General features: G+C 37.7%; 2 protein-coding genes across 2 annotated transcripts in view; one reads left to right on the top strand and one right to left on the bottom strand.

Annotated features, from left to right (window-relative positions):
• The window catches only part of usta (uronyl 2-sulfotransferase a), an 84,879-nt gene extending 68,842 nt beyond the window's left edge, over nt 1-16,037 (top strand). Inside the window, exons 6-8 of the mRNA XM_083535143.1 lie at nt 13,256-13,353; nt 13,610-13,767; nt 15,398-16,037. Of these exons, the coding sequence (XP_083391269.1) occupies nt 13,256-13,353; nt 13,610-13,767; nt 15,398-15,699 (558 nt within the window). The 3' untranslated portion in view covers nt 15,700-16,037. The remainder of the gene's footprint in view (nt 1-13,255; nt 13,354-13,609; nt 13,768-15,397) is intronic.
• The window catches only part of LOC310722588 (uncharacterized protein), a 478,020-nt gene that overhangs the window by 385,334 nt on the left and 66,839 nt on the right, over nt 1-25,847 (bottom strand). The gene's annotated exons all lie outside the window — the stretch shown is intronic.

Genomic DNA, 25,847 nt, shown 5'->3' with positions numbered 1-25,847 from the left:
AAAGTTTAGTCGACATTTTTCTTTTATACTTTCTGCGCCATGAGGCATGGAATCTTCAAATTCGATTTTGGGTCACCCATAAACAAATAAAGTGATATTGCATGGAAAAATACAAAAATAAATAAAAAGTTGCATAAAACATTTGTGCTTGTGCCTGGCTGTCCTGGTGTTCGGTGCTCTGTAGCTTCGGCCAGACGGCAAAAACAGATGGCTTGGATGTGGAGTTGTTGTTGGAGTTCGTCGTTTTTCATAGTGTCCTAAATGTTGACCTGAAGAAACATTGGCTCATGGAGTGAATCATATAAAACAGTGTTGTTTAGTCAGTAAGTTTTTTATAAAGCCTGAGAAACACTTCACGGAACTCAACACATACATAATTTTCTCGTAAGTACATCACAGACATGAATTAAATATTTTGTCAGCAACACTGTGTTTGCTAAAGGTTCGTATGGAAGGATAGAGGTAGCAAAATTCAATTTGAAATATAATGCAAATAAAATGAAAAATGCAAACTTGCAATGCAATATTCAAAATGGACATTTTCCATTACCATATGTGCAAAGTTTGGTGCAAAATGTAAATTTAAAAAAAATTCCAACAGTAGCATTAATATGTAAATTTCATACGAATGTTAATGATTGGTATGTTATTTACATGTAATTTACGCAGAAATGGCAGGTCTTTACCCCGTGTGCCAGTACTTTAATCGGGAGGCGTCAGTCTCAGACAATGGATTTTCTGAAGGACCAGCAATTTGCTACTGCAGTGCTTGGTGGGGCGTGCTCAACTCTAAATACACTTTCAAATACTTTTTTACCAATTGGCTGGAGTGCAAAACCTTCAGGTCTCTGTTCATAATGACCCAAACACACCCACATCAAACTCAACAAAGGGATGGTTAAACCAGTCAAGTTCTTTAAAATGATTTCCAAAGCCCAGATCTGAATCCATCTAAATATATGTGACTTATCAAATAATCAAAATAATCTGATCCATCAAATTCTCATTTACAATTTAATGGCTTATATTATTTGTCATAATATGCCACACTTGTAAAAATTCATAACAAGATAATAGCATAAAGTATGTGAAATATTCTTCAACAAATTATATATTTAGAGCTGTGCACTCTAATGCATCTAGATCATTGTAATTTAAATTGTTTCCCCTTTTTTACCTAAAAAAGTTCCTTATTTTTTCTTTATTTTCTCCTACTTTCATTTTTTGCTACATCCCAAAATTCTCCCATTTTAACATGCTTATATATACTTTTTATATCCATTCCACATCACTGTCAATACATGACTTGATATACTATGACAAGACGTCTGTCTCACCTTCTATGGAAATAAAGTAGCACTGAAATAAAGTACCACTGATCGACTTGACACAGGAAATGTGTGAATGACTACATAAAGTATAATTCAATTCATTTTTATTTGTATAGCGATTTTAACAATGGACATCATCACAAAGCTGCTTTACAGAGATAAAGTGGTTGAAAGGTGTTCTGAAGTGCGGGGAGTTGTGTAGCTTTAGCCTGGGTTTGTGTAAATGTTTTGCCGCAACTTTATGTAACAGGGAGAATCGGAGACATTCCATTCTACAGAGCTGAACTGGAGCTGGGATTGCAAAGCTTTTTTAAAAAAACACACACACACAAGCAGTGTGAGAGGGCTGAAGTGTTCACTTTGTGTTTGTGTTACATTATAATGAAAAACACAGAGGTCCAGTGCGGGCGGCTAAACATTTACTTTTTTATTACTGTATAATTCTGATGCTGAACTGGTTTAAACAGCAATTTCTGAAGGCTTTGGCATTCTTTAAGCAGAAAGTCTGTAGATCACACATTGTATTTAATTCAATTCAATTTAGTTTGATCTTTAGAGCACTTTAAACAAAGGACATTGCACCAAAGCAGCTTTACAGGAATAGATATAATGGTGGTGACAGAGGGGAGGAATAAGTCCCTCAGATGATATGGAAGAAACCTTGAGAGGAACCAATCTCATCTCACCAAATATCCAGTCAATGGTGAATACTTGAGGTTATCAAATGTTCATTGATGCATTTACATTTATGCTTATGGCATTTGGCAGACACTCTGATCCAGAGTGACATTTATTTTGATTCATACAACTGAGCAGCTATGAGATTAAGGGCCTTTCTCAAGAGCACAGGAGATGCATCTTGGTGTGGCTGGGAATTGAACTTACGAACTTCAAATCCAAAGTCCAATACCTTAACCACTAATCTACCACCTCCCACTGATGGATGGAAAATTGCAGCCCCAAGCGATTATAACAAACCGTGTAGTTAATGATGGCCCCGTTCGAGATCCAAAGGCGCTAATCCAAAAACGCTTTTTCGCTGTTACTGTAAATCAGAAAATTTTACTTTTTCTTTTTCCTTACAGTTTGCACACATGATTATATAAACGTTTACAGCTGTGCCGGGTCGATTCATTTCTCTACGCCAGTCAAAGCATTTGCATGAATTGAACTCTTAGATGTGACAGTATGATGAGATCTGACTTACGATCTGCATACGTGCAGGATTTAATTAGTGTAATTAGTGTGCGTCTGGACTGGAATTCCCCTTTTTCTAACACACACACACGCAAGAAAACCACATATAAGCCTTTAATTAGATTCAAAGCAAATTTACTCTGCTTCATCGTGACAATAATTTTAGTATCAGTATCACTAACTGAAATCTGAGTGTCTTTCAGTAATTGTGATCTGATGTGGATTCTGGGTATGTGTGTGTTATCATTAAAGTATGCACGAGAGAGATTTGCTTTGTTGTCACTTTGTTTTTTGTATTAACTTCAAAAAACCGCAGTATTGATTCGTTTAGATTGATTATCACAGATGATGAGTGCTAAAAACCAACAAAAAAACATGTTCACTTACCATTTGTATACTATTTGTGTACTAAAAAAAATTAATATGGCTCCAGTAAAAATAAAACTTGAGTAAAAGTACAAAACTTCTTACATTCGAATGAATTTAAGTATAAAAAGTTAAAGCAGTGAAGTACCAGAAGTGTGAGAAGTACCTGAAAATCATACTCGAGTCAAAGTCTTCGAGTATCTCATTTGTACAGTAAAATGTTAGTGAAAAGCAGTAAAAACAGGTTTTATTTCCTAAAATTCTACAAATTGTACACCTCAACACTGCAATAACACTGAAAAAACACAACAGCCGCTTCAACACGCTAGAATTAAATGAAGATCAAATAAGTCGGTCAAAAAAGACAGAGTATTTAAGCGATCTTTTAAAAAGGGATCTTCAGTTAACGAATAGTATCATGTCATAAAATAGAAGAACTGTTAGTATTCAGTGGACAAATCTAATTAAAGTAAATGTTGCCTCTCCTGCAGAATAAATAATCCACAGCAGATACAGTCTGTCATTTCAAATATAGTCAAGTCAAGTCAAGTTTATTTCTATTGCGCTTTTCACAACAGACATTGTCTCAAAGCAGCTTTACAGAAATCACCAGTCAAGGTGAACGATGTGTATTTATCCCTGATGAGCAGCCGTGGCGACTGTGACAAGGAAAAACTCTCTTAGATGTTATGAGGAAGAAACCTTGAGAGGAACCAGACTCAAAAGGGAAACCCATCCTCATTTGGGTGACATCAAGAGTGTGATCATAAATCTTTAAAAAATACAGAACACTGGAGAGCGAGAACTAACATGAGTACTGGAGTGTTTAGTGGAGTATAAGAAGATATATTGAATCATAAATACAGTAATCCATCTGGAACTGGGGGGTCTGGAACGTAACCCCCATGATAGGCGAAAATCCATGAAGTGGCAACCTAATATGTATACAGTACAGTATACAGAATACCTGTCCATCTTAAGGCTTTATAAACCGTCCCAACACTCTTATAAACGTTTCCTCTGCTTTTAAACACTTTCAATATCCTTAAACCTACATTATTTTAACCTAAAAAATTCTATATGGGTACTCACCAGTGGAGATACGACTTGAAGAAGATGATGATGAAGTATGTGTGCAGTACTAATGATGATCAAGGTGATGACGATGAATTGAATGTACCGCATACCCAAGAAGAACATTAGATCTCTTCTAAAAGCTTAGTTTTTTAGGCTAGAAAATTATTTTATAGCAAAAATAATTGAAATAACTCTTAAAAATACTTCATACTGTATATACCCTGAAATCCCACGATACAGCGAAAAATCCGCGAAACACAATTAGATATCTTTCATCCAAAAACCCGCGTTACAGTGAGCCGAAAGCTGTACAGGGATTACTGTATACTTAAGTACAGAGTAAAAGTTATACCTTTGAAACAGTAAAAGTAGAAAGTAGCTTTAGTACAGTAAAAAAGTACATTTACTCAAATACTTTACACCAGTGTGATAGATGTAATAAATCTAATAGTAATAGATGTAGTTCAGTGTTTCATCCTCCTACACATCAGACTTGTATAAGGAATGATTATTTTATAGTTACAAACACACAGTAGGAGAACAGTTCACCAGAGCTATGGGTTTACGCTTGTGCTCTCGTCACAGCTTCTCATTGAACACAACATATGTGTTGACTATAAAGTGCTGTGGAAGGGCAGGTTTCTCTGAAATATCGTGAAGTAAAAAGTTTTTTTTTAAACTCTAAGGACTTTGGATCCATAGATTGTTAATTCGAATCCCATTCACACCAAGCTGCCTCTCATGGGCCCCTAAACACGGCCCTTAACACCATAGATGCTCAGTTGAATGAATGAGATAAATGTAATTCGCTTTGTATAAGAGTGTCTGGCGAATAATGTAAACGAAATGAACTTTGATGAATTGTTGCTAAAAAAAACTAATTTTAAGAGATTAGTGAAGTAAAAGCACACCCTTACTCTCCACCACTGATTATATTTTGTAAAATACTTTCATTGTATTCTTTCAGTTGCATAAAGACGACCGGATGCAGCTTTGCATAGACTCTTCTTTCATTCCTGTCCCAATATAAACCTTTTTATTTCTATTTCTTCTCATCTTCTGTTCTGTTTCTATTGTTGACCCATCTCTGCATGAAAAACCGTTTGGAGGTTTGGAAAGCAGTCAGAAATCACTCCACATTTATTCGACTTTATTTGTAGAGCACTTTGAACAGGACACATTGTCCCAAAGCAGCTTTCACAGAAATAGAGGAAGAATCCAGATTTCACATGTATAAATTTGTCCCTGTAAATTCTCGAATGAGAGACAGTGGTGAGAAAAAACTCCCTGGAGTGATTTGAGGAAGAAACCTTGACACGAACCAGACTCCAGACCCATCCACATCTGGTTGACACCGAATGACCATCCAATAAAGTACAATTACAGTTGAGGATTTCAGCTGTTCAAAACTGTTCCTAACAATTGCAGCTCTGAGCCATGTAGCAAACTGTACATATTCGATTCAATTCAATTCAATTGTATTTGTATAACACTTTTAACAGTGAAGATTGTCCTAAAGCAGCATTTCACATGAATAAATAATTACAAATATACAAATCAAACGATTCCCTGACGGAGACTCGAGTGTAACACTCTTAATGGTGATTCTAAGCCATTGTCACAAACCATTTATATTAATTACAGTCCAAATCCATCTTTGTGGTTTTTGAGTTTAACCTCAGTAACCTCATGTTTTCTTTAGGCTCTTCATGAGGAACCATTCTCAGCAGGAAGTGGTCTTCACTCGAAAAGAACTCCATATGTAGGGTGTCAGGATGAATCAGGAAGGTCCTGAAAGAAGGAAGCGCATGTTTAATATGGCAGAGAGAGTAGAAGTTCATAGTTCATGACATATATTGATGGATGTCTGCTCACATTTGAAGACTTTTGTACTTTTACTCAAGTGAAAAAGTTTAAAGGGACACTTTTACTGGGGTCACATTTTTTTTCTGAGTGCATCTCTACTTTAACTTGTGATAGAAGAGTATCTGTGAGAGTGAAAGGGAAAGTTTATAGGACTGTGGTGAGACCTGAGATCTTGTATGGATTAAAGACAGTGACATTGACTAAAAGACAGGAGATGGAGCTGGAGGTAGCAGAGCTGAAGATGTTGAGGTTTTTGTTGGGAGTGACGATGATGGACAGGATTAGAAATGAGTTTATTAGAGGGACGGCGCATGTAGGACATTTTGAAGACAAGGTGAGGGAGGCGAGATTGAGATGGTTTGGACATGTGCAGAGGAGGGACATGGGGTAAATCGGTAGGAGAATGCTGAGGATGGAGCCACCAGGAAGAAGGAAAAGAGGAAGACCAAGGAGGAGGTTTATAGATGTGGTGAAGGAAGACATGCAGGTAGTTGGTGTGACAGAGGCAGATGTAGAGGACAGGGGGGTTTGGAGACGGATGATCCGCTGTGGCGACTCCTAATATGAAAAGCCGAAAGAAGAAGAAGAAAAAGAAGATGATCTCTACTTTTAACTTTTACATACTTTGTGTACTTCGTCCACCACTGGTAATGTTTGACAAATGCATCCCAGCTGCTTTCTCTAAACTCTTGACCACTAGCCATGTAAAGGGCTTCACAAACATGAGCTGTTTTGTGTAAAAGCTTTCGGAACAATGTGGCCAATATTTCGAGAATGCTTGCTTTGTCGATAATGGACAAGGAAGATGGCGCAGGACACGGTTTGGACAAATTCGCACAATTGGGTTCCCAGTGATTTGCTGGGACAGCAGCAGTGTGTGTATCATGTTCGGTCCAGCAGCAGTCAGAAAGAGAGAAAGTTCCAGAAAGGCAGACTCACTGACTAAGAGGTTATGGGACACAAGCCAGCAATATGTGTGCCATTTCCTGTTTATATCATTACACGTGTCCACCTCTTTCCTTTCTCTCTCTCTCTCTCTCTCTCTCTCTCTCTCTCTCTCTCTCTCTCTCTCTCTCTCTCTGTCCCTCTTCTCCCGCGGTGGTGTCCTCGCTGAACCCTTATCGGTTTAATAGTTTTGGCACCCCTGCCCCTCACCGATACTTTCAGGAGTTTCAGATTGTAATTTAACTTGTAGATTCACTTGCTCCTAAACACACAAAAAAGTGTCTTTTTTTTTTTTTTTTTTTCCAGTTACTACATTCTTTTCCACCACAGTTAGAAAAACATTCCCGGTCTGAGAGTCCGGGTCAACAGAAGCTCAGCCAGGACACTCTGTGTGTACATCAGCGCCTGTGAAAGTGCAGGGAGCAGCACAGTCGGAGTGGCTGAGGTCCAAGAGAATGTGTTTTCTTTCCATTTTAGCCAAAAATGACTTCTTTTCCAATTGATTTAACAACAAACGTCATTCATTTACACAAATTTGACAATTACATATGAGATACAGTGTTGTAACACACACATCTAAAATAATCTATAAGAAGAAACTGTACCTTGCCTCATATGTGGTGTATTTTTTGTGCATTGCTTTGAGAGTAAAGAAAAAAAGTGTTATTATTATATTATATTATTATATAAAATGTTATTAATTGTATTGTAATTCAGTGTAGATTGTAGCTGTACATCAAAATTTTGAGACATTTTGTGAAAAGTTGTTTCTGTGGCTTAGGCATGTGTAACTCTTCTGAACTTCTTTTGTATTTATTCTGAGTGGCGGGTTATCAACTGAACTGAATTGTGATCCAGATGTGGACTATTTCAGCAGACCGAGTTTAGCACTTACAGTAAACAGAGCAGATAGTCAGAAAACATAGCTGTAGTTTATTGGCTCTAAACAGTTTTTTATTTTAATTTATTTTATTTTACACTTTAGCTCTGATGAGTGAATTTGTGACATGACTTGTAAAAATAAAAAAGGTAGTGAGAAGAACAGACTGAGGGTTTTCAGGACATTGGACAGAGCAGCATGTGTTTTATCTTCAAAGGCGTCATATTGTATTTTCAGATTTTGTGTTTTTCTTTCTTTCCTTGTGGCTTTTGGTCTTTTGTTTTTGCTGTCTTTCTTTCTTTCTTTCTTTCTTTCTTTCTTTCTTTCTTTCTTTCTTTCTTTCTTTCTTTCTTTCTTTCTTTCTTTCTTTCTTTCTGTCTTTCTTTCTTTCTTTCTTTCATTCTTTTTGTCTTATGTTTTTGCTGTCGTTCCTTCTTTTTTTCTGTGGTCTTTCTTTCTTTCTTTCTTTCTTTCTTTCTTTCTTTCTTTCTTTCTTTCTTTCTTTCTTTCTTTCTTTCTTTCTTTATGGCTTTTTGTCTTCTGTTTTTGCTGTCTTTCCTTCTTTATTCTGTGGGCTTTTCTTTCTTTCTTTCTTTCTTTCTTTCTTTCTTTCTTTCTTTCTTTCTTTCTTTCTTTCTTTCTTTCTTTCTTTCTTTCTTTCTTTCTGTGGCTTTTTGACTTCTGTTTTTTTCTGTCTTTCCTTTTTTTGTGTGTGTGCTTTTTTCCTTTCTTTCTTTCTTTCTTTCTTTCTTTCTTTCTTTCTTTCTTTCTTTCTTTCTTTCTTTCTTTCTTTCTTTCTTTCTTTCTTTCTTTCTTTCTTTCTTTCTTTCTTTCTTTCTTTCTTTTTTCTTTCTGTACTGCATGACAGCACTGGATAAGGATGAATGAATAAGAAATCTACTGCTCACTGCATGAAGCCGTCTTTGCGAACTTTCCTAAATTGTTTGTTTGACTTGGCAGTGCTGCATCATGGATGTGGTTATTTGTTGACAGCAGGGATCTGAAACATTGGGACATACTTCAAAGTATGCACAGATCAGTGAAGCATCATGGGAAGCTCACTGGAGAAACGACAATCTCTCTGAGACAGAAGTCTTTGCACTTTGAGGTGGTGCGTATGGTCCACAAGAAGAGCTCTTAAAAAAACTCAGAAATGTGTTTGAAATCGACATTATATGAACATTCTCACATCTGGAAAAGTAACTGATGTGGACGGCTTTAATGAGACTAATAATCCTTACTTAATTTTTCCCTGCTAAATGTATGGGAATTTTCAAAAATACAGAATTTCTTGTGTAAACGTTACAAGGAAACTATTTGTGTCCAGTTTGATAAATGAGACTGTGTGTGTGCTTCCACCTCCAGGCCTACAGAGAGCTGAGTGACTCTGACAGCACGGCTAGTTGAGAGCGTTATTCTTGCGGGGTAAAATACACACCCTTAAATTTTGCTCTTGTTATGCTAAGAAACACAAATATGTCCAAGATGTTTGCATGTAATGCACTGTATATGATCAGTGCTCTGGAGTTCCTGATAATGGATTAAAAGCAACATGGAAAAAAACAGGACGTAAACACTTTAGGCAGGAGATTTGAGCACAAATGAGAAAGTGCACATATATGACGTCAGGGTCTAAACTGGCGTACATGATCTCACCACCCGGGGCTCGTGAAGGAACCCCCTATAGTCAACAACCTCCCCACCAATTGGTTTTTTGGTACAGGATTTGCTGTTTTGGAGCGTTTCTCAGATCAGAAATGTAGCCACTTGTGCACAAACCATTTCTCGTTGCTTTGATCAAATTGTGAATTCTTTGGTACATTCAATAATTAATTGTGAACAAGTGACTGCTGTTTTCTACATTATCAGTTGTTTATGTTCATGTTGACAAAATATATTATACTGGTTTCACCATTAAATGCAAAATTGTTAATCCAGATGTCATCATCTGTCGAGCGTAAATTTCTATTCAACTTTTTTTTTTGGTAAATGTCTTTCAAATTAATGAATAAATGATCAACTCGTTCTCTAAAATGGGTCGAAGGTCAATCTCGTGCACCTTCAATTGGCGACAGAGAAAAAAACACAATTACAATTTCTAAAAACGGATGAACATTCAAGAAATGAACGAACGCTACTGCAGTACAGTCATACAGAAGAAATTAAACTTTTTATCATTTTCAATCAGTGCAATCCAAGAAATCCTGAAACTGTGCGCCATCATACTGACAACACAACTCAACATTTCGATCTTGTTTGTGAACAATGACAGAAAGGACGTGTCGTTCTGACGGCAATGAGATGTTCGCACAAATACTCACTTTTGAGAGATGAACTAAGGATTTTGAGAAAAGTAGAGACTTTTGAAATAAATACAATGTGTTGTGTTGTTTGTACACATTGTTCTAAGAAATGCACTTTACTGCTTTGCAAATATTAAGGATGATTCAAGAAATTCTCCAAAGCAACTAAGAAAACCTGTAATGTTGAGTCTATGAAGTGTCAAATCTTTACGCTTTAACGAAACACTACAGGTTTCATCTTCAGGCTAAAAGTGAAAGAGTAAAAACTTTTTTTTTTTTAACCTCAGTCTAATTCTACATGCTGAACGAGCATTCTTTTATCGAAACGCAATTATCTGAAGCATTTCCTCTTTATAGTCGGAGTCACTTCCTGTTTAGTGTCTGTAATTTTTTATGCACAAAAAAAGATTCGTAATGAGACAGAGTACAGTCTGAGTACAGGGTTAAGTGGCCGAAGTTTCAGTGACCCGAGGGTTTCAGTGACCCAAGTTTGATTTGAACTCGTAGCCATTTAGCTGACAGTGTTGCTGTGTCCTTCACTTTCCTTCTTTATATCACCTTCTTTCTCACACTTTTAACTGCTCAGCTCGGTGTAAAGTGCAGCTAAATGTGTGGAATTTCATAGAATTTCTGCTCAAATACAGCACAACTGCCTGCTGTTTAAGTGTGTGTGTGTGTGTGTGTGTGTGTGTGTGTGTGTGTGTGTGTGTGTGTGTGTGTGCCCTTTTCTTCGCCGGCAATTGAGTAGTTTTGCACATTGCATGAAACCACAGTGTGCTTTAGTGCCAAACCAGAGGCAACGACAGACAGTTTATAGGCACTTACAGATAGATCACTCTCAGGTCGTTCCTGTAACCTGTATATATTCTACATTTACAGCATTCAGCCTGTACGCACAGCAACGTACAATTATATCTTCTATGCTACTGAGAAATTAAGGAATGAGGGCCCAGCTGTGGCAATCTGATCGTGCTGGGATTTAAACTTACAACCTTCCGATCTTTATCACCTACCAGATACCACTTTCGTTACGTTTCCACTTCCCAATTGATTCACTATTAACACTGGACTGGATATAAGAGTTTATGGGGATATATCACCTACACATGTACATCTATGATAACTACAAAAACATTTACAAAGGATCATTTTGTTAAGACATAAGCAGACAATGTTTTAACTTGAAATATCATATGAGACAAATGCGGGACTTTTGCTTCTTTGGTGTATCGCATAATTTTGATGATCTGGTGAAGTTTTCTAAACTCAAGTACTAACAATAAATAAAAACTCCAAAAGTTGATCCACAGCTAAATAGAGTAGGTTTTGAGTACTTACTATTACAGTTTATTTTCAGTTATGCATTTTTTTTGGTACATTACTGTCAAGATATTTGTGAATCTCTATAGCAATGTCTAAGATGAATTCTTTGCGTGACTCAGAACCCTGATTCCAATTAATCAGTTTTTTATGACATTAGTTAAAGTTGACACTATGACTTTATATGAACTCTATCCCCTTTTTTATCTTCACAGTGAAACTGAAAGTGAGAAAACCGCTTTTTTGAGGAAGAGAGAGCGAGAGAGAGAGGGTGAGAGAGAGAAAGAAAGAGAGAAGGAAAGGGGTGACATAGATAGAAAAACATATAATCACATCCTTCAACAGGTTTTTTTGAATGATGCATTTGTGGAAAACCTCAGACGTCTCCTGAAGAACACGATGTATCGACCGCAGTATGGTCACGTTTGTGGACGTCTGACCATAAGATTCATATGTGCTTTTTCATCCCTTTCCACACTTTGTTCCCATTTACTGTTATAATAATCTTCATTCTTCTGGGAAGATGTTCCACTAAATTTTTGGAGATTTGTGCTCATTCAGCCACAAGGGTGTTAGTAAAGTCAGGTACTGATGTAGTTGAGGTGAGAAGGCCTGAAGTGCCATTCCAATTTATCCCAAAGACGTTAACTAGGGTTGAGGTCAGAGCTCTATAGCAGGAGATCCTCTACTCCAACCCATGTAAAGCACATCTCCAGGGAACTGGCTTTGTGTAAGCCTGGAAGGCTTGGGTCTCCTAGTTCTTGTGAAGGGAAAATCTCATGCTACTGCATCCAAAGACATCCTGTATATTTGTGTGCCCTCAACTGGTAACAGTTTGTGGAGGAACCACATATGGCTGGAAATGTCAGGTGCTTCAATACTTTTGTTCAAATTGGCAATTATGGTGTAAAGTGCCATCGAGAGAGCCACAATTTTACTGTAAGCCACTTCACCATATACCCTGCTTGCAATTATAATCAAAACAAGGTTCATTATTTATTATCAGGTCATGATGTTTGATTTAATTTTTTTCAATTAATTTTTATTGTATAGCATTTTTAACAATGAACATTGTCTCAAAGCAGCTAATGTGGTGATAAAGAATGAATAAAAAAACCCTCCCTGATATGCATAAGGAAGAAACTTTGAGAGGAACCAGAATCAAGAGTGAACCTCATCCTCATCTGGGTTGCACCGAATGTCCATTTATTACAGATAAACGATGATATGGGGAACATTGATGGTAATAAGATTCAAACTGTAGTCCTGAGTCAGTGTAGCAGACTGTTGACATTAACTACAGTCCAAATCCATCCTCAAAGCTCCTGTTCTTACTGCACATTTTTGTGGATGCCCAGGCCGAGAATTTTTTCCATGGTTTTGCTTTTTGTTTTTACATCATATTAGTAAAATGAAGCAACACTCTTACAGGAAGTCATTATATTGTGTTTGTGTTTTTTATCTTGTGTTCACTTAAAGGGTCAATCCCTGTAATGAACGACTTCCTCGAAATTCCTCGAGTAGTGTGTGCTAATATATGCGCGCGCGCGCGCGCGTGTGTGTGTGTGTGTGTGTGTGTGTGAGAGAGAGAGAGCGAGAGAGAGAGCGAGAGAGAGAGAGAGAGAGAGAGAGAGAGAGAGAGAGAGAGAGAGAGAGATAACAGCACCCCCTTCTGAGCACATGCAATTACTACATTTTGTAAATACATTTATTTACATAAAGTGCATTAGTGGATTATGGATGGAGTTGCAGACTCTTCTGGACACAGTGTATTACAAAATTTGATCTTATTCATCTTTTGTGGATAATTATTACTTTTCAACCATGGCAGAAGCTCCATCATGTGTTTATCATTCATCATGTTGTGTGTTTATAATCTGTATTGTGGTGATGTTTGTATCCCTGTTATCTTCAATAGTCTCACGCTGTCTGTCAAACCTGTCTTCCTTCTTCCCTCTCTTTCTGTGCAGGACATTAACGTGTGCATCATGGAGAACTTTCCGGAGTGCTCAAATCCTCGCCTTTTCTACATCGTGCCGTATTTCTGTGGTCAGCATCCTCAGTGCAGGTAGAGCCATCAGACAAACATCATTTTCACTGATAGTAAACTTGTTGTACAGGCATGTAAAAATTGTGTGACATGATACAATCCATCAACATGCAACGTGTCAAAAAACAAGAGCTTTAGCTACCTTCCACATGCAGATTCCTGGTTCTTTATCCAAGTAACAGCTGACTGAATCTAACCTGAATCTAATCTGATTTATGAGGCAAAATCTCTTCTGAGCTGTTATTTAAAGATGTGCTCTGTGTGTGCGAGACAGGGAGCCCGGGGTTTGGGCACTAGAGAGGGCAAAACAGAACGTCCTGGAGAACTTCCTCCTAGTGGGGATTTTGGAGGAGCTGGAGGATGTGTTGCTCCTGCTCGAGAGACTGCTACCTCACTACTTCGGCGACGTGCTGAACATCTACCACAGCCCAGGTACACACCAATAAAATCATTTTGCACACTTTATATGAACAAACACTAATATATTGGGGAAAATTTGAGACGTAATTAAAAGGTAATAAGTAAGTGATAAGTAAGTCTAGTAGTATTTTTTTTCCTCTCGCTAAATAAAACATATGTGTAGGAGAGCGTATAAATGCGGGAAGAAGGAACGCCACAACAGGTCAGGTGTAAAGGCCTCACAGCCACTTTTATTTTAGATTTTCGTGTCTGTTTGTTTTGGTGTCTCAGGCAGTACGTATTCTGGCTCACGCGCGTACACACACCACTCGTCTCACACACTCCTCCACCCCCCCTCCCCCCCGGAACACTTATTAGGTCACATTAGCTTCAGGTGATGCCTACCTGCTCCCGGCCCCGCCCTTCATTCACAAACCCGACGCTCGGCCTAGCCCTCGCTGCCACAATAGGGATGGAAGTCAAAAAAAAAATATTTATGAATGAAAGTTGTACTTAATAAAATACATCCAGAAAAAAAGATGCAGTTAGGAATGTTTTTTCCGATGAAAAGAACACGTAACTACCATCTGATCCCAATTTTCTGACTGAACATGTAAACAAACAAATACGGCTACTGTACTGGAGCTTGTTATAGTAATGTTTATATTAATAATTACTTGTCATAATAATGATTATAATAATTTATTAATGATGTAATTCAGGTATACAGGCTTGTCTTGTGCAATATTAATTTCTTTTCCCAATTTGTGATGTTATTTTCAATAACTAGTTTTAATAACCACTGGTTTTCCTTCCTTGGTCGGTGTTACCACTGCATATCAGAATCACACCACAAGAGCTGCAATTTTGTAGATGCTCTGACCCAGTCTTCTAGCCATCAGAATTTAACCTTGTCATACACACCTTATGCTTTTCCATTTTTCCTCCTTCCGACACATTAACTTCAAACTGACCATGCTCTTGCAGTCTAATATATAGCCAACCCCTTGACATGTTCCACTGTAATTAGATGATTAGTGTTGTTCATTTCATCTGTCAGTGGTCAATACATGCACTATATGGAAAAAAGTATTGAGACACATGACTTTACCAGCCATATGTGGTTCTTTCCCGAACTGTTCCCACAAAGATGTGGCACACAGTTGTATAAAACGTCTTTGGATGCAGTAGCATGAAATTTTTCCTTTACTTGAGGTAGGAGACCCAATCCTGTTCCAGCATGACAATTCTCCTGTACACAAAGACAGCTCCATGAAGAAATTCTTCACATGGGTTGGAGTGGAAGATCTTGAGTGGTCTTAAATGACACCCTTGTGGCTAAATGAGCACAAATCTGCACAAAATCAACAGGAACATCTTCCCTAGAGAGTGGCTGTTATTGTAAGAGTAAATTGATACGAATTGTCGAATGGAATGTTCAACACATAAGCACAAATGAATCGTATTCTCAGCTGTCCAAAACTTTTGTCCATGTATTGTGTGTGAGAATAAATTGAAATCCTGGGATAAACATATCACAGTGTTTATGATTCCAGAAGCAGTAATGAGGTGCAGGTCTACAGAAGCAAGCGCAAGATTTAGCCATAATGTGTGAGATATCTAGATATCGTTTGGTAATCTGCCTCGTGTCTTCCTTTCACAGCTTTCTGGAAGGTGGGTAACCTGACAGGCACGGTAAAGAAGCACATGCCCACGCTGGATGCCTTACAGGTCCTGTACCGCCGCATGAGGTACGAATACGACCTGTACTACTTTGTGCGCGACCAGTTCCACCTGGCCAAGAAGAAAATCGGCCTCAAGTCGACACGTCCGAGCTCAGCCGGAGAGCCCAACTTCCTGCGAGAACTCGCCCTGCGAACGAACGACCCACTGGACGAAGACGATGAAGATGAGGAGGACGATACTGCTCTGGAAGATGCCAACAATTGGTTGGTGCAGCCTTGAATGTTGGCACAAAGAATTGATATCTCCTAGGACTCAAGTGGAGATAGCATTCCAAAGAGCACTCACATTGTATGTGTGTGCGCTTGAGTGTTTGTGTGATTGTGTGTTTGTGTGTTTGTGTGTGTGTGTGTGTGTACGTACACATGATCATGTGATACCCGTATTTTTAACGGGGGAATTAAAAATCCACCAGGACAGCTTAAGTGCATGGATGGGCCTAATTTAATATATTCAAAACATGACAAAAGACTGTGTACAAATGAATTTATCTTTTGTCATTTTTTATTATTAAGAATGCTTTTTGCTTTGTTTAAAAAAAGAAAAATTTAAGAATAAAAGTGTTTTGGTCATTTGTTATACCCGGTTTTAGAGTAGTTGTTGGGGTTTGGAACGGAAGGACATTTGCAGTCGGGATTATGGTAGACGAACATTCGGAAGAGAGCAGAGAGTTCACAATATCTGGGTTTGATTTCAGATCAAATTTTAAACATTAAAACTTAAAAATGCTATTACAATGCACGTTCAGTGCGTTTCATTCCTCTGTACATGAGGAGAAGAGGATGCGTGTTTGTTATAAAAATGTTCCTGCGTTCTCCAGTAAAACACTACCTAGGTTCAGGTTTATGTATGATAAATACTCTGTTTTAGCGAGTTGTACCTCAGGAAACCCTTTTTTTTAACTGCATTTATTACAGATTCCTAATAAATATAAAAATAAAGAAAGCACAAATCATTCTGCAATATTACAAAACATTCAAACCAATAAAGCCTACAGATATTTAATTGTTTTTGTTATTATTATTTACCAGGACCATCATTATACAGAAATACCCCAAACTTCCGACGATGAAACCAACTCATGCAGACTCATGCATTCAGGAGTGGTCAATCAACAGTCAATCAACTGCAATGGTCCTCATTTATTTACTATACGAACATCATAATGTATTAGAAATCATCCAGAATCAGAAATGACAATTTTGAGCAGTAAAACATGCTGCTGCGAAAAGAAATGCAGGAGTTTTACCACAGCAAAGATTTTCAAACCTTCCAACAATCAAATTTTTTTTATTAAATTGCTAAATTCTCATCATTCCAGCTATTATTTTCAGCTGAAAGCATTCGTTCTCATTCCAGTCTCTCTATCTTTCTCTCTGTTTAAGGAAAAAAGGCACAAAAATGCATGTTGTGGAGAACCCGAAAAGTACACAGTTGTGTAGATGGAAATATTTAAAGTAACAGCTACATCTAGGGCAAGTTCATTCCACCACCTCGGTGCCAGAACAGAAAAGAGCCTTGAGGTATACTTACCTCTTACCCTGAGTGCTACAGGATCTCAGGCAGCGTGTGTGTGTATGAATATATATATATCCAGTACACACACAGTATCTCACAAAAGTGAGTGCATTGCTGTAGTATATCAGTACAGATTTACTGTCCTCTAAAAATAACTCAACATACAGCCATTATTGTCTAAATAACTGACAACAAAAGTAAATCCACCCTAAGTGAACATGTCAAAACTGTGTCCAAAGTGTGAACATTTTTTTAAACACCATTGTTATCCAGCACTGCCTTAATCCTCCTAAACATGGAATTCACCAGAACTGCACAGGTTGTTGCTAAGATCCTCTTCCACTCCTTCATAATGATATCACAGAGCTGCTGGATGTTAAACACTTGGCGCTTCAGCAGCTTTCGCTTGAGGATGCCCACAGTTGCTCAATAAGGTTCAGGTGGGGAGACATACTTGGCCACTCCATCATCTTTACCTTCACCCTCAGCTTCCTCAGCAATGCAGTTGTCACTGTGTGGGGTCGTTATTATGTTGGAAAACTTTTCTATTCTTCTTCTTTTGGCTGATCCCATTAGGGGTTGCCAAAGTGGATCATCCATACTCCTCTGTCCTCTACATCTGCCACTTTTAAACCGACTACCTGCATGTCTTCCTTTACCACATCCATTAACCTCCTTCTTAGCCTTCCTCTTTTTCTCCTTCTTAGCCTTCCCTCACTTTGTCTCCAAATCGTCCTACATGCGCTGTCCCTCTAATACTAAAACTCATTTCTAATCCTGTCCATCGTCATCACTCCCATTGAAAATCTCAATATCCTCAGCTCTGCTATCACTCTTTTCCACCCACTCCACCCTGCCTGCACTCTTTTCTTCACTTCTCTAACACACTCTCCATTACTTTGCACTGTTGATCCCCAGGTACCTGAACTCCTCCACCTTCTCCACCTCTTCTCCCTGCAACCGCACCACTCCACTGCCCTCCCTCTCATTTACACACATGAACTCTGTCTTACTCCTACTGACTTTCATGTTGGAAAACTGAACTGTTTTATGAAAGGAAATTGAATAATGATAAAAAATGCCTCGTAAGCAAAATCTTCATCTGGGAATCTGCAGTGATTGGTCCCTTTTTACTTGATAAAATGTTGGAACTGTCTTTTTAAAATGAGATTCAGTTGCAGAGGAAAGACAACAACAAAGCATTGGAACATGCATTCCACTTTACATGAAAACCTTCTTACAGATTTGATTCAGTTCGATTGAAATTTATATGTATAGTGCTTTTGACAATGGACATTGTCCTACAGTAACTTAACAGAATTATATAGATTTTAAATATAAATTTCAGCATTAGAAATGAAATTTTAATTTATCCCTAAAAAGCAATAAAGTGGTGAGGAAAAAAAACTCCCTGAGATGAAGAAACCTTGAGAGAAACCAGACTCCAAAAGTCCATTCATCATAGTCCCATCACTGCTGAGGTTTTCAACTGTTCACTAATGGATGCATGAAAGCAAAACTGTTCATAGCAACTTAAACATGCTTCTGAAGTACCAGTGACCAGAGCTCCTGTTCCTTTTTTCTCTTTTGCCCGGTTAATTTGGGATATAATTCTTCTCAATTGGAATCACTTTGTGCAGCTGAGAATGGTTCCACACGAACAGTCTAAAGATCCATGAAGGTTTCTCTTAAGGTTTCTTCCTCATTTTATCTAAGGGAGATTTTCTTTGCCACAGTCGTCACTGGATAAATGTACAGTCGCCACTGGATAAATGTACATAGGCACTAAACTTTATAACCTCTTTTTCTCTGTAAAGCTGCTTTAAGACAATGTCTATTGTTAAAAGTGATTTACAAATAAAGCTATAAATAAAACAGTTTAATTAAATTGAACTGTAACTCTTAGTCTCGGTTTAACTCTCGGTCGAGTTAAACATGCTCCTGAGGTTCCAGTGTCCACTGTCCCTGCCCGTCCTCCCTCTGCGGATCTTCCCACTTCATCCAGGTCTGATTGGAGGCCACTCTGTGCAGCTGGGGACAGTTTCTCATCAACACCTTGGGTGGTTCCATGGAATTCCAGAGTAAGAACAGGAGCTTTGAGGACGGATTGGACTGTAGATAATGTCAACAGTTTGTTACATTGCTTCTGATCACCATCACTGTACCTCAACATCGTATATCTGCTATAAATAGACATTCGGTGCAACCCAGATAAGGATGGGTTCCCTCTTGAGTCTGGTTCCTCTCAAGGTTTCTTAAACAGTGAGACAATGTTCATTGTTAAAAATTCTACACAAATAAAAATGAATTGGATTGAATGTAATTGAACTGTAGTGCCAAGCCATTGCAGCAGTTTAAACTGTATATATTGTAAAGTAGTATAATCCATCCTGTCAGGTGTAAATGTGTATGTACTGGATGGAGTATAAAAGTGTATTATTGATTCATTTATACTTCAGTATTTCTTGTGTAAATGTGACATACAACTGTCAGAAACCCCCCCCCCCCCAGAGTGGAATTCTATTTTTCAATTAACAGCTTATTTATAATAATTTCCCCGCAAAAAAATCTGAATTTGTTAGCTTGGCAGGACTTTGATTCAAATTTAACCTTCTGTTCAAAAATTCAAAGCCCCACTCACCAGGGTTCAAAAGTACTATTCAAAGTACTATGATTTATTATGACTGTAATGTTCCTGTTATCATTTTTGTCACTTAATCAACTCACACAATCAAAGCACACTGATTTATTAATAGAATGATATTAATGAGTCAAAAACTGATTGATTTATTGAAATTCTTTTAAACTACTTCAAAAAAATTAACAAGGCCACGTGTGTTGTGTTGAGTTTGATTCTGGAGTTTCTTCCATCATTTATTGCTCTCAAAATGTTTTGCTTGCCGTTAAATTGACGCTGTACTGTATGTTGATGATAAGTAGATACAGATACACTAAGTGGCAATCAAAACAAATTCAAAACAGAGCGCATGCTTGAACCTGATTGGTGGCTTGATGCGTGTTCGACCAGTTACGTTTTTATCCTCATAAAGAAAAAGGAACAACACAAAATGTAGTTGAGTATTAAGTAAATTATTAGATTTTGAAATAAATTCTCCCTAAATGAAAACACTTTAGTAACGTACAGATACACAAAAAAGCTACTTTAGTACTGAAACAAATTACTTCGTTACTGTTCACCACTGCCCAAAGGTGTTCACTGACATTTGAAGTCAGGGCTCTATGCAGGAGCCCCATGTTCTTCTCGAAATTTGTCAAACTGTCTCAAACGTGCAAATATAATGAACAAGCGTAGAAAATCTTTACCGCTTTACCTGTGTAAAGCTGCTTTGAGACAATGTTAATTGTTTAAAGCTGTATACATGTAAAAATGTATTAAATTGATGAGACGTTCTATACAAGTTTGTGCTTAAAACTTTATGGCAACATTTTGGTGAACCACATCTGGTGAAACACACTTTTTACTTTTTGGCCTATAGTCAAGTCAAGTTTATTTCTATTGCGCTTTTTACAACAGACATTGTCTCAAAGCAGCTTAACAGAATTTAACAGTTAAGGTGAGCGATGTGTATTTATCTCTGATGAGCAGCCGTGGTGACTGTCTCCCTTAGATGTTATGAGGAAGAAACCTTGAGAGAAACCAGACTCAAAAGGGGAACCCATCCTCATTTGGGTGACACCAAGAGTGTGATTTTTGTCTTTAAACAATACAGAACACTGAAGAGTGAGAACTAATATGAGCACTGGAGTGTAAGATTATGAGTAATGTTCTTTCCACAGTCTTTTACAGTCATTTGTGTTTATAAAACTGGGAACTACTGAGCAACTCATAAAACAGCTCAACATTTGCAAATCATCATTATCATCATCATCATCATCATCATCACAGATCCAACACTAGCTTCTCCATGCCAGAGCCTTTAAACACTCAAGGAGGTCCAGTGTCCAAACTCCACATGAAGTGGAATCCAATTGGCACTGGTACGTCTCTAGATGGTTCGGGATGTTTTCGGGGTCGGCATCTACTTCTTTGAAGGTCCACAATCTTCATAATCTTCATCTTCATTCTTCTATAGTGTATATTTAAGCATAATTTGTAGGATTATTTAGCATCAGCTTTTTTTAACAGAAGTGAAAACAGTTATGTGGAAACAGGAATAATGCTAAGACAGAACTTGTAAGGAGAGAACTTCAGTGCTTATAGTTACATAATCCATATGCATGCAGGCTAATCTAGGTTATAATGCGTTATGATATTACACTAGGTACACTTGTTAAATAACAATTTTGTTTGTTCCAGGAAATGTTAATCTGCTTGTTGAGGTTTGCTTCAATCTTACACGTTAATCAAAAGAACATTTGAGGGCGCTGTTGTACAATGAAACTCTGTGGTCACTTGAGGAAAGTTATTTTATTAGCATTGTTTTTAAAAGCGCAACTCTTATCTTTTATAGTGTGTAAATAGAATAATGAAAGACATAAAACTCAATAAAAACTGATGTTTCTCCTCATGCCTTAAATTAACTGCAAGGATATAAACATTGTTGTGTTCATGCTGCCCAAGCAACTGTGCTCTATTTTAGTCTGTAGGCTTTCTGTAGTGTAACAGAGACGTCTCTCTTGCTCGCATACTTACAGTTAGTCCAATTATGGTCTGTGGTTTGTGTTAGCAGGTTTAAATCATGTGTCTCTGATGGTTATAGTCTCGGCTCAGGTTGCTGACAGTCTGTCCCTGGGTCAACTGTCAGCCATGTGTGGATCAGCCTTCATACAGTACTGTATGTGTTCCCACTTGTGGGTATAGAACATGAACTTTAAAGGAGCAATACAGTATGTCCCTGAATGGCAAATTACAAATTCTGTTCATCAGTGGTGCAAAGTATTTGAGTAAATGTACTTCGTTACTGTATTTAATACAGTAATTGTTTGGCTACTTTCTAGTTTTACTGAGTATTAAAGATTCACTATATTTGACAATGATCGTTACCAATTGCATTTTTCACGGCAAACTGATTTATTCTGCAGAAGAGGCAATATTTAATTTTATTTGTCAATTGAATACAGTGGTCCTCCAGAACACATGGGGGTTACGTTTGGTGAGTTTAGAAAATCCTTCAAATTTTGGACCCCCCACCCCCCCATCGTTTCATTCGATGTGCAGGTCAATAAGACATTTAGTTTCATTTGTTGGATTGGAGTTTTGTTTGCTTTTCTATTGTGTACACAGTGGAAAAAAAATCTATAATTTGGCCTTTTTTTTCTAAAAAAAGGCAAAGATCTGAATGTAAATTTGAACAAGCAGAGTACTACAGTAACAAATATTTTCTGTATAAGAGGGAGGGGGCACACATGTGTCTTGTTAGCCCTTTCTAAAAGCTTCTCAGATTGAGATGCAGGAGACATCAGTTTATCAATTTAACTCAGATTAAAAGATCTCATCCACCAACATATTTAGGCTGTGAATTTAAAACTGGTTCCACAGAGTGAAGCTGGATATTTGGATCTGGGATTCTTAAATCTGTGGATATTTCTTTGTGTTGGAAAACAAGATCAAAAGTAATTAATGGTGGGCCGTGCATTTCACACCTAGATCCTTAGTGGTGTCCTAGTTGAGTCAATCCAACTATCAATATCATCATAATGACTTCAAGCCGATTACAACTATTAATATTACAGAGCAAAGCAGTATAACAGATCACTGCATCACAGACAGGAATCTCATACAGTCAGAATGAATGTCATTACGGTCAGTGAATGTCGGGTGACTAGGTGAGTGGATGGGAGGATCCAATTGCAGGATGCACACAGGGGTATGGAGAAAACAGGCTTTAATGAAGTGCTCTGTTATACTGCGTTGCTCTATAATATTAATAGTTGTAATAAGCTTGAAGTCATTATGTTACTGTAGTACTCTGCTTGTTCAAATTTACATTCAGATCTTTGCCTTTTTTTTAGAAAAAAAAGGCCAAATTATAGATTTTTTTTTCACTGTGTACACAATAGAAAAGCAAACAAAACTCCAATCGAACAAATGAAACTAAATGTCTTATTGACCTGCACATCGAATGAAACGATGGGGGGTGCGGGGTCCAAAATTTGCGGATTTTCTAAATTTACCAAACGTAACCCCCATGTGTTCTGGAGGACCACTGTATTCAATTGACAAATAAAATTAAATATTGCCTCTTCTGCAGAATAAATCAATATTCGGGAATCAGATATTTATTTATCAATCAATATTGACACCTTTTTAAAAGCTGGCAGCCTGCAAGTTCCTTTTCTTCACCAACTTCTTCCATATGAATCAATGTTCTGTTCTGAGCTCAACAAGTCTGTGCAAACTACTAAGTAGGCACCCAATCAGAGCCGGCAATTTAAAAAAAAAAAAATAGGAAGCCATTTTCATCAACCCTATCAAATACAAAATCCTATTTTATATTTGAAATACATGTATCATAATTATTGGCTCTCCCTGCCCATGTGACCATGGTGAGAAGATGCAAAAGCCCCTCACAGACAAGTGACGTGAGTTAAACCAGGGACTCTAAAAAAATAAAACCCCAGATCAAAAAAGCTGGGACACTGTGTAAAATGTGAATATAAACAGAATACAATAATTTATGAATCTGATAAACATTTTATTTACAGTAGAACATAAAATACAAATATCTAGACTTTGTATATATTAAATTTTAAGTGGATAAAAGGTCATTTTAAATTTGATGGCTGCAACACGTCTCAAAAAAAGTTAAAACAGGGCCATGTTACCACGGTGTAACAGCATGTCCTCTGTCAGTATACATCTGGAAAATAAGGAGACCAGTTGCTGAAGTTTTGGGAGAGGAATGTTGTCCCATATGTGTCTCATACAGGATTCAGTCTGCTCAACAGTTCTGGGTGTCCTTTGTTGTATTATTTTTTTCATGATGCACCAAATGTTTTCAAACGTTTCCCAAAGGTCTAGATGGCAGGCAGGCCAGTTTAGCACTTAGACTCTTCTACTATGAAGTCATGATATTGCAATAAATGCAATTAGAATTGTGTTGCTCAAATATACAAGGCCTTTCCTAAAAAAACCTTTTCTAAATGGAAGCATTTTTTGCTCTAAAACCGGTATAAACCGTCCAGCATTAATAGAGCCTTTCCATATGTGCAAGCTATCCGTTCCACAGGCACTAATATGCACTTCCATACCATCAGAGCAGAGCTTTATGATCTGAGCATTGATAACAAGCCAGATGGTAACTTTTCTCTTTACTCTGGAGAATGTTGTGTCCATGGTCGCCAAAAAGAACTAAAGAATCCACTTTTACTCGGTGCATTTTAAATGACCTTTGACCCAGAGAGGTTGGCAGCGTTACTGGATCATGTTCACGCGTACCTTCTTCTTTGCATGATAGAGATTGAACCTGCATTTGTGAATGACATGGCAAACTGTGTTCACAGACAATGATTTCTGGAGGTGTTAATGCAGTGATTTCCATTACAGAATCATGCCTGCTTTATTATGCAGTACCACCTGAGAGCCAGAAGATAACAAGTATCCAATATTGATTTTTGCTCTTGTCTCTTGTGCACAGAGATTTCTCTAGCTGTGCCATCATACTGCACCAGGCACTAATACTCTGAGTCAAGTAAGAGAATAAATGTCCACATTGGAATTCAATACTTAAAGTCTAGAGTGACAACACCTTTACTAATGCATAACTGTTTGGCCTTTGAAAATGTTTGGCAGATTTACTGTAAAAACTTTCACACCCAACAAAAAAAAAAATCTGTTCCTGGTGCCCAGGCAGTACTGCTATGTACACGCACATGCTAGCCAGTGGTACATCAATGTGTCCTTGCAAAACACCTTAGTCTCTGCCCTGTCCGTGAACCGAACTAAATACGGAGCAGTCTATCTTTTCACAAACAGATCAATTTCTACTCTGCACGATGATGTTCCAAATAATCTGACACACCTCCCTGAGAATTGGCCAATACCCTGGCACAGGCTTGCACAGTGCCTCCATTGTATAATTGCATTTGCCCAGAGCATAGGCTACACACGGAATTTCTTTTTGTCTCAGTTCTACATCTTCCATTTACTGTTCGGGGTTTTTCCATAAAATCTCATAAAGTCTTCTTGCTTATGCTTGACTACAGAAATGTTCCTTGGATCTATACTTTACAGCACATGCTCTTGTCAGTACTAATGACTAAGACAGGTGCTTAGCATTCAGGACATTTGTTCTGGCAAATGGTGCACCAACAATCATGGGTCTCCAGTCTTATCCAAAATGGGCTAGTGCGGCTCCAAGATTTCATTCCAACCAAGCAAGAGAATACTTGCCCCCAACTATTGACCTATTAGAGACAAGATTGGACACTTGATCCGCATTCTCTCTTATGCATATGTGAATTCTGAAATGATGGCTTTCGTCATTACCTCTGGTATTTAGTCTGGAAATTAGTACCCTTTAACACTTTTATTGCTTCCAGTCCACCTTTTATAATTCTAAAGACAATGTCTAAAGACAAGTGCTTAGATTCTGAATCATGAAGATTTTAGATGTATAATTTTAAAGATTTGATGTGGTTCATTTCAGCATTTAACATTGTATCTTGATTGTTTAAACCATTGTTTAACCTCAGGGTAGTAACAACATGCTGCTTTCCCAAATTAAGAGCTAATAACAGCTTACAACTGAATTGTAAATGGTGCAGTCAAGCTGTCAGGAAGTTTTCATGATTTGTTGTGCTCAGTAGCCATTTGTATAGTTTTGATATTCTGTTGCACAGCTATCAGCAAACCTGCCAATCAAACTCGTGCAATTTTACAAGATCCACCA

The sequence above is a fragment of the Silurus aristotelis genome (assembly GCF_946808225.1).
Source record: "Silurus aristotelis genome assembly, chromosome: 29".
Classification (NCBI taxonomy): Eukaryota; Metazoa; Chordata; class Actinopteri; order Siluriformes; family Siluridae; genus Silurus; species Silurus aristotelis.
Note: the sequence above shows the minus strand (reverse complement) of the source record. Positions and strands in the feature narration are given on the sequence as shown.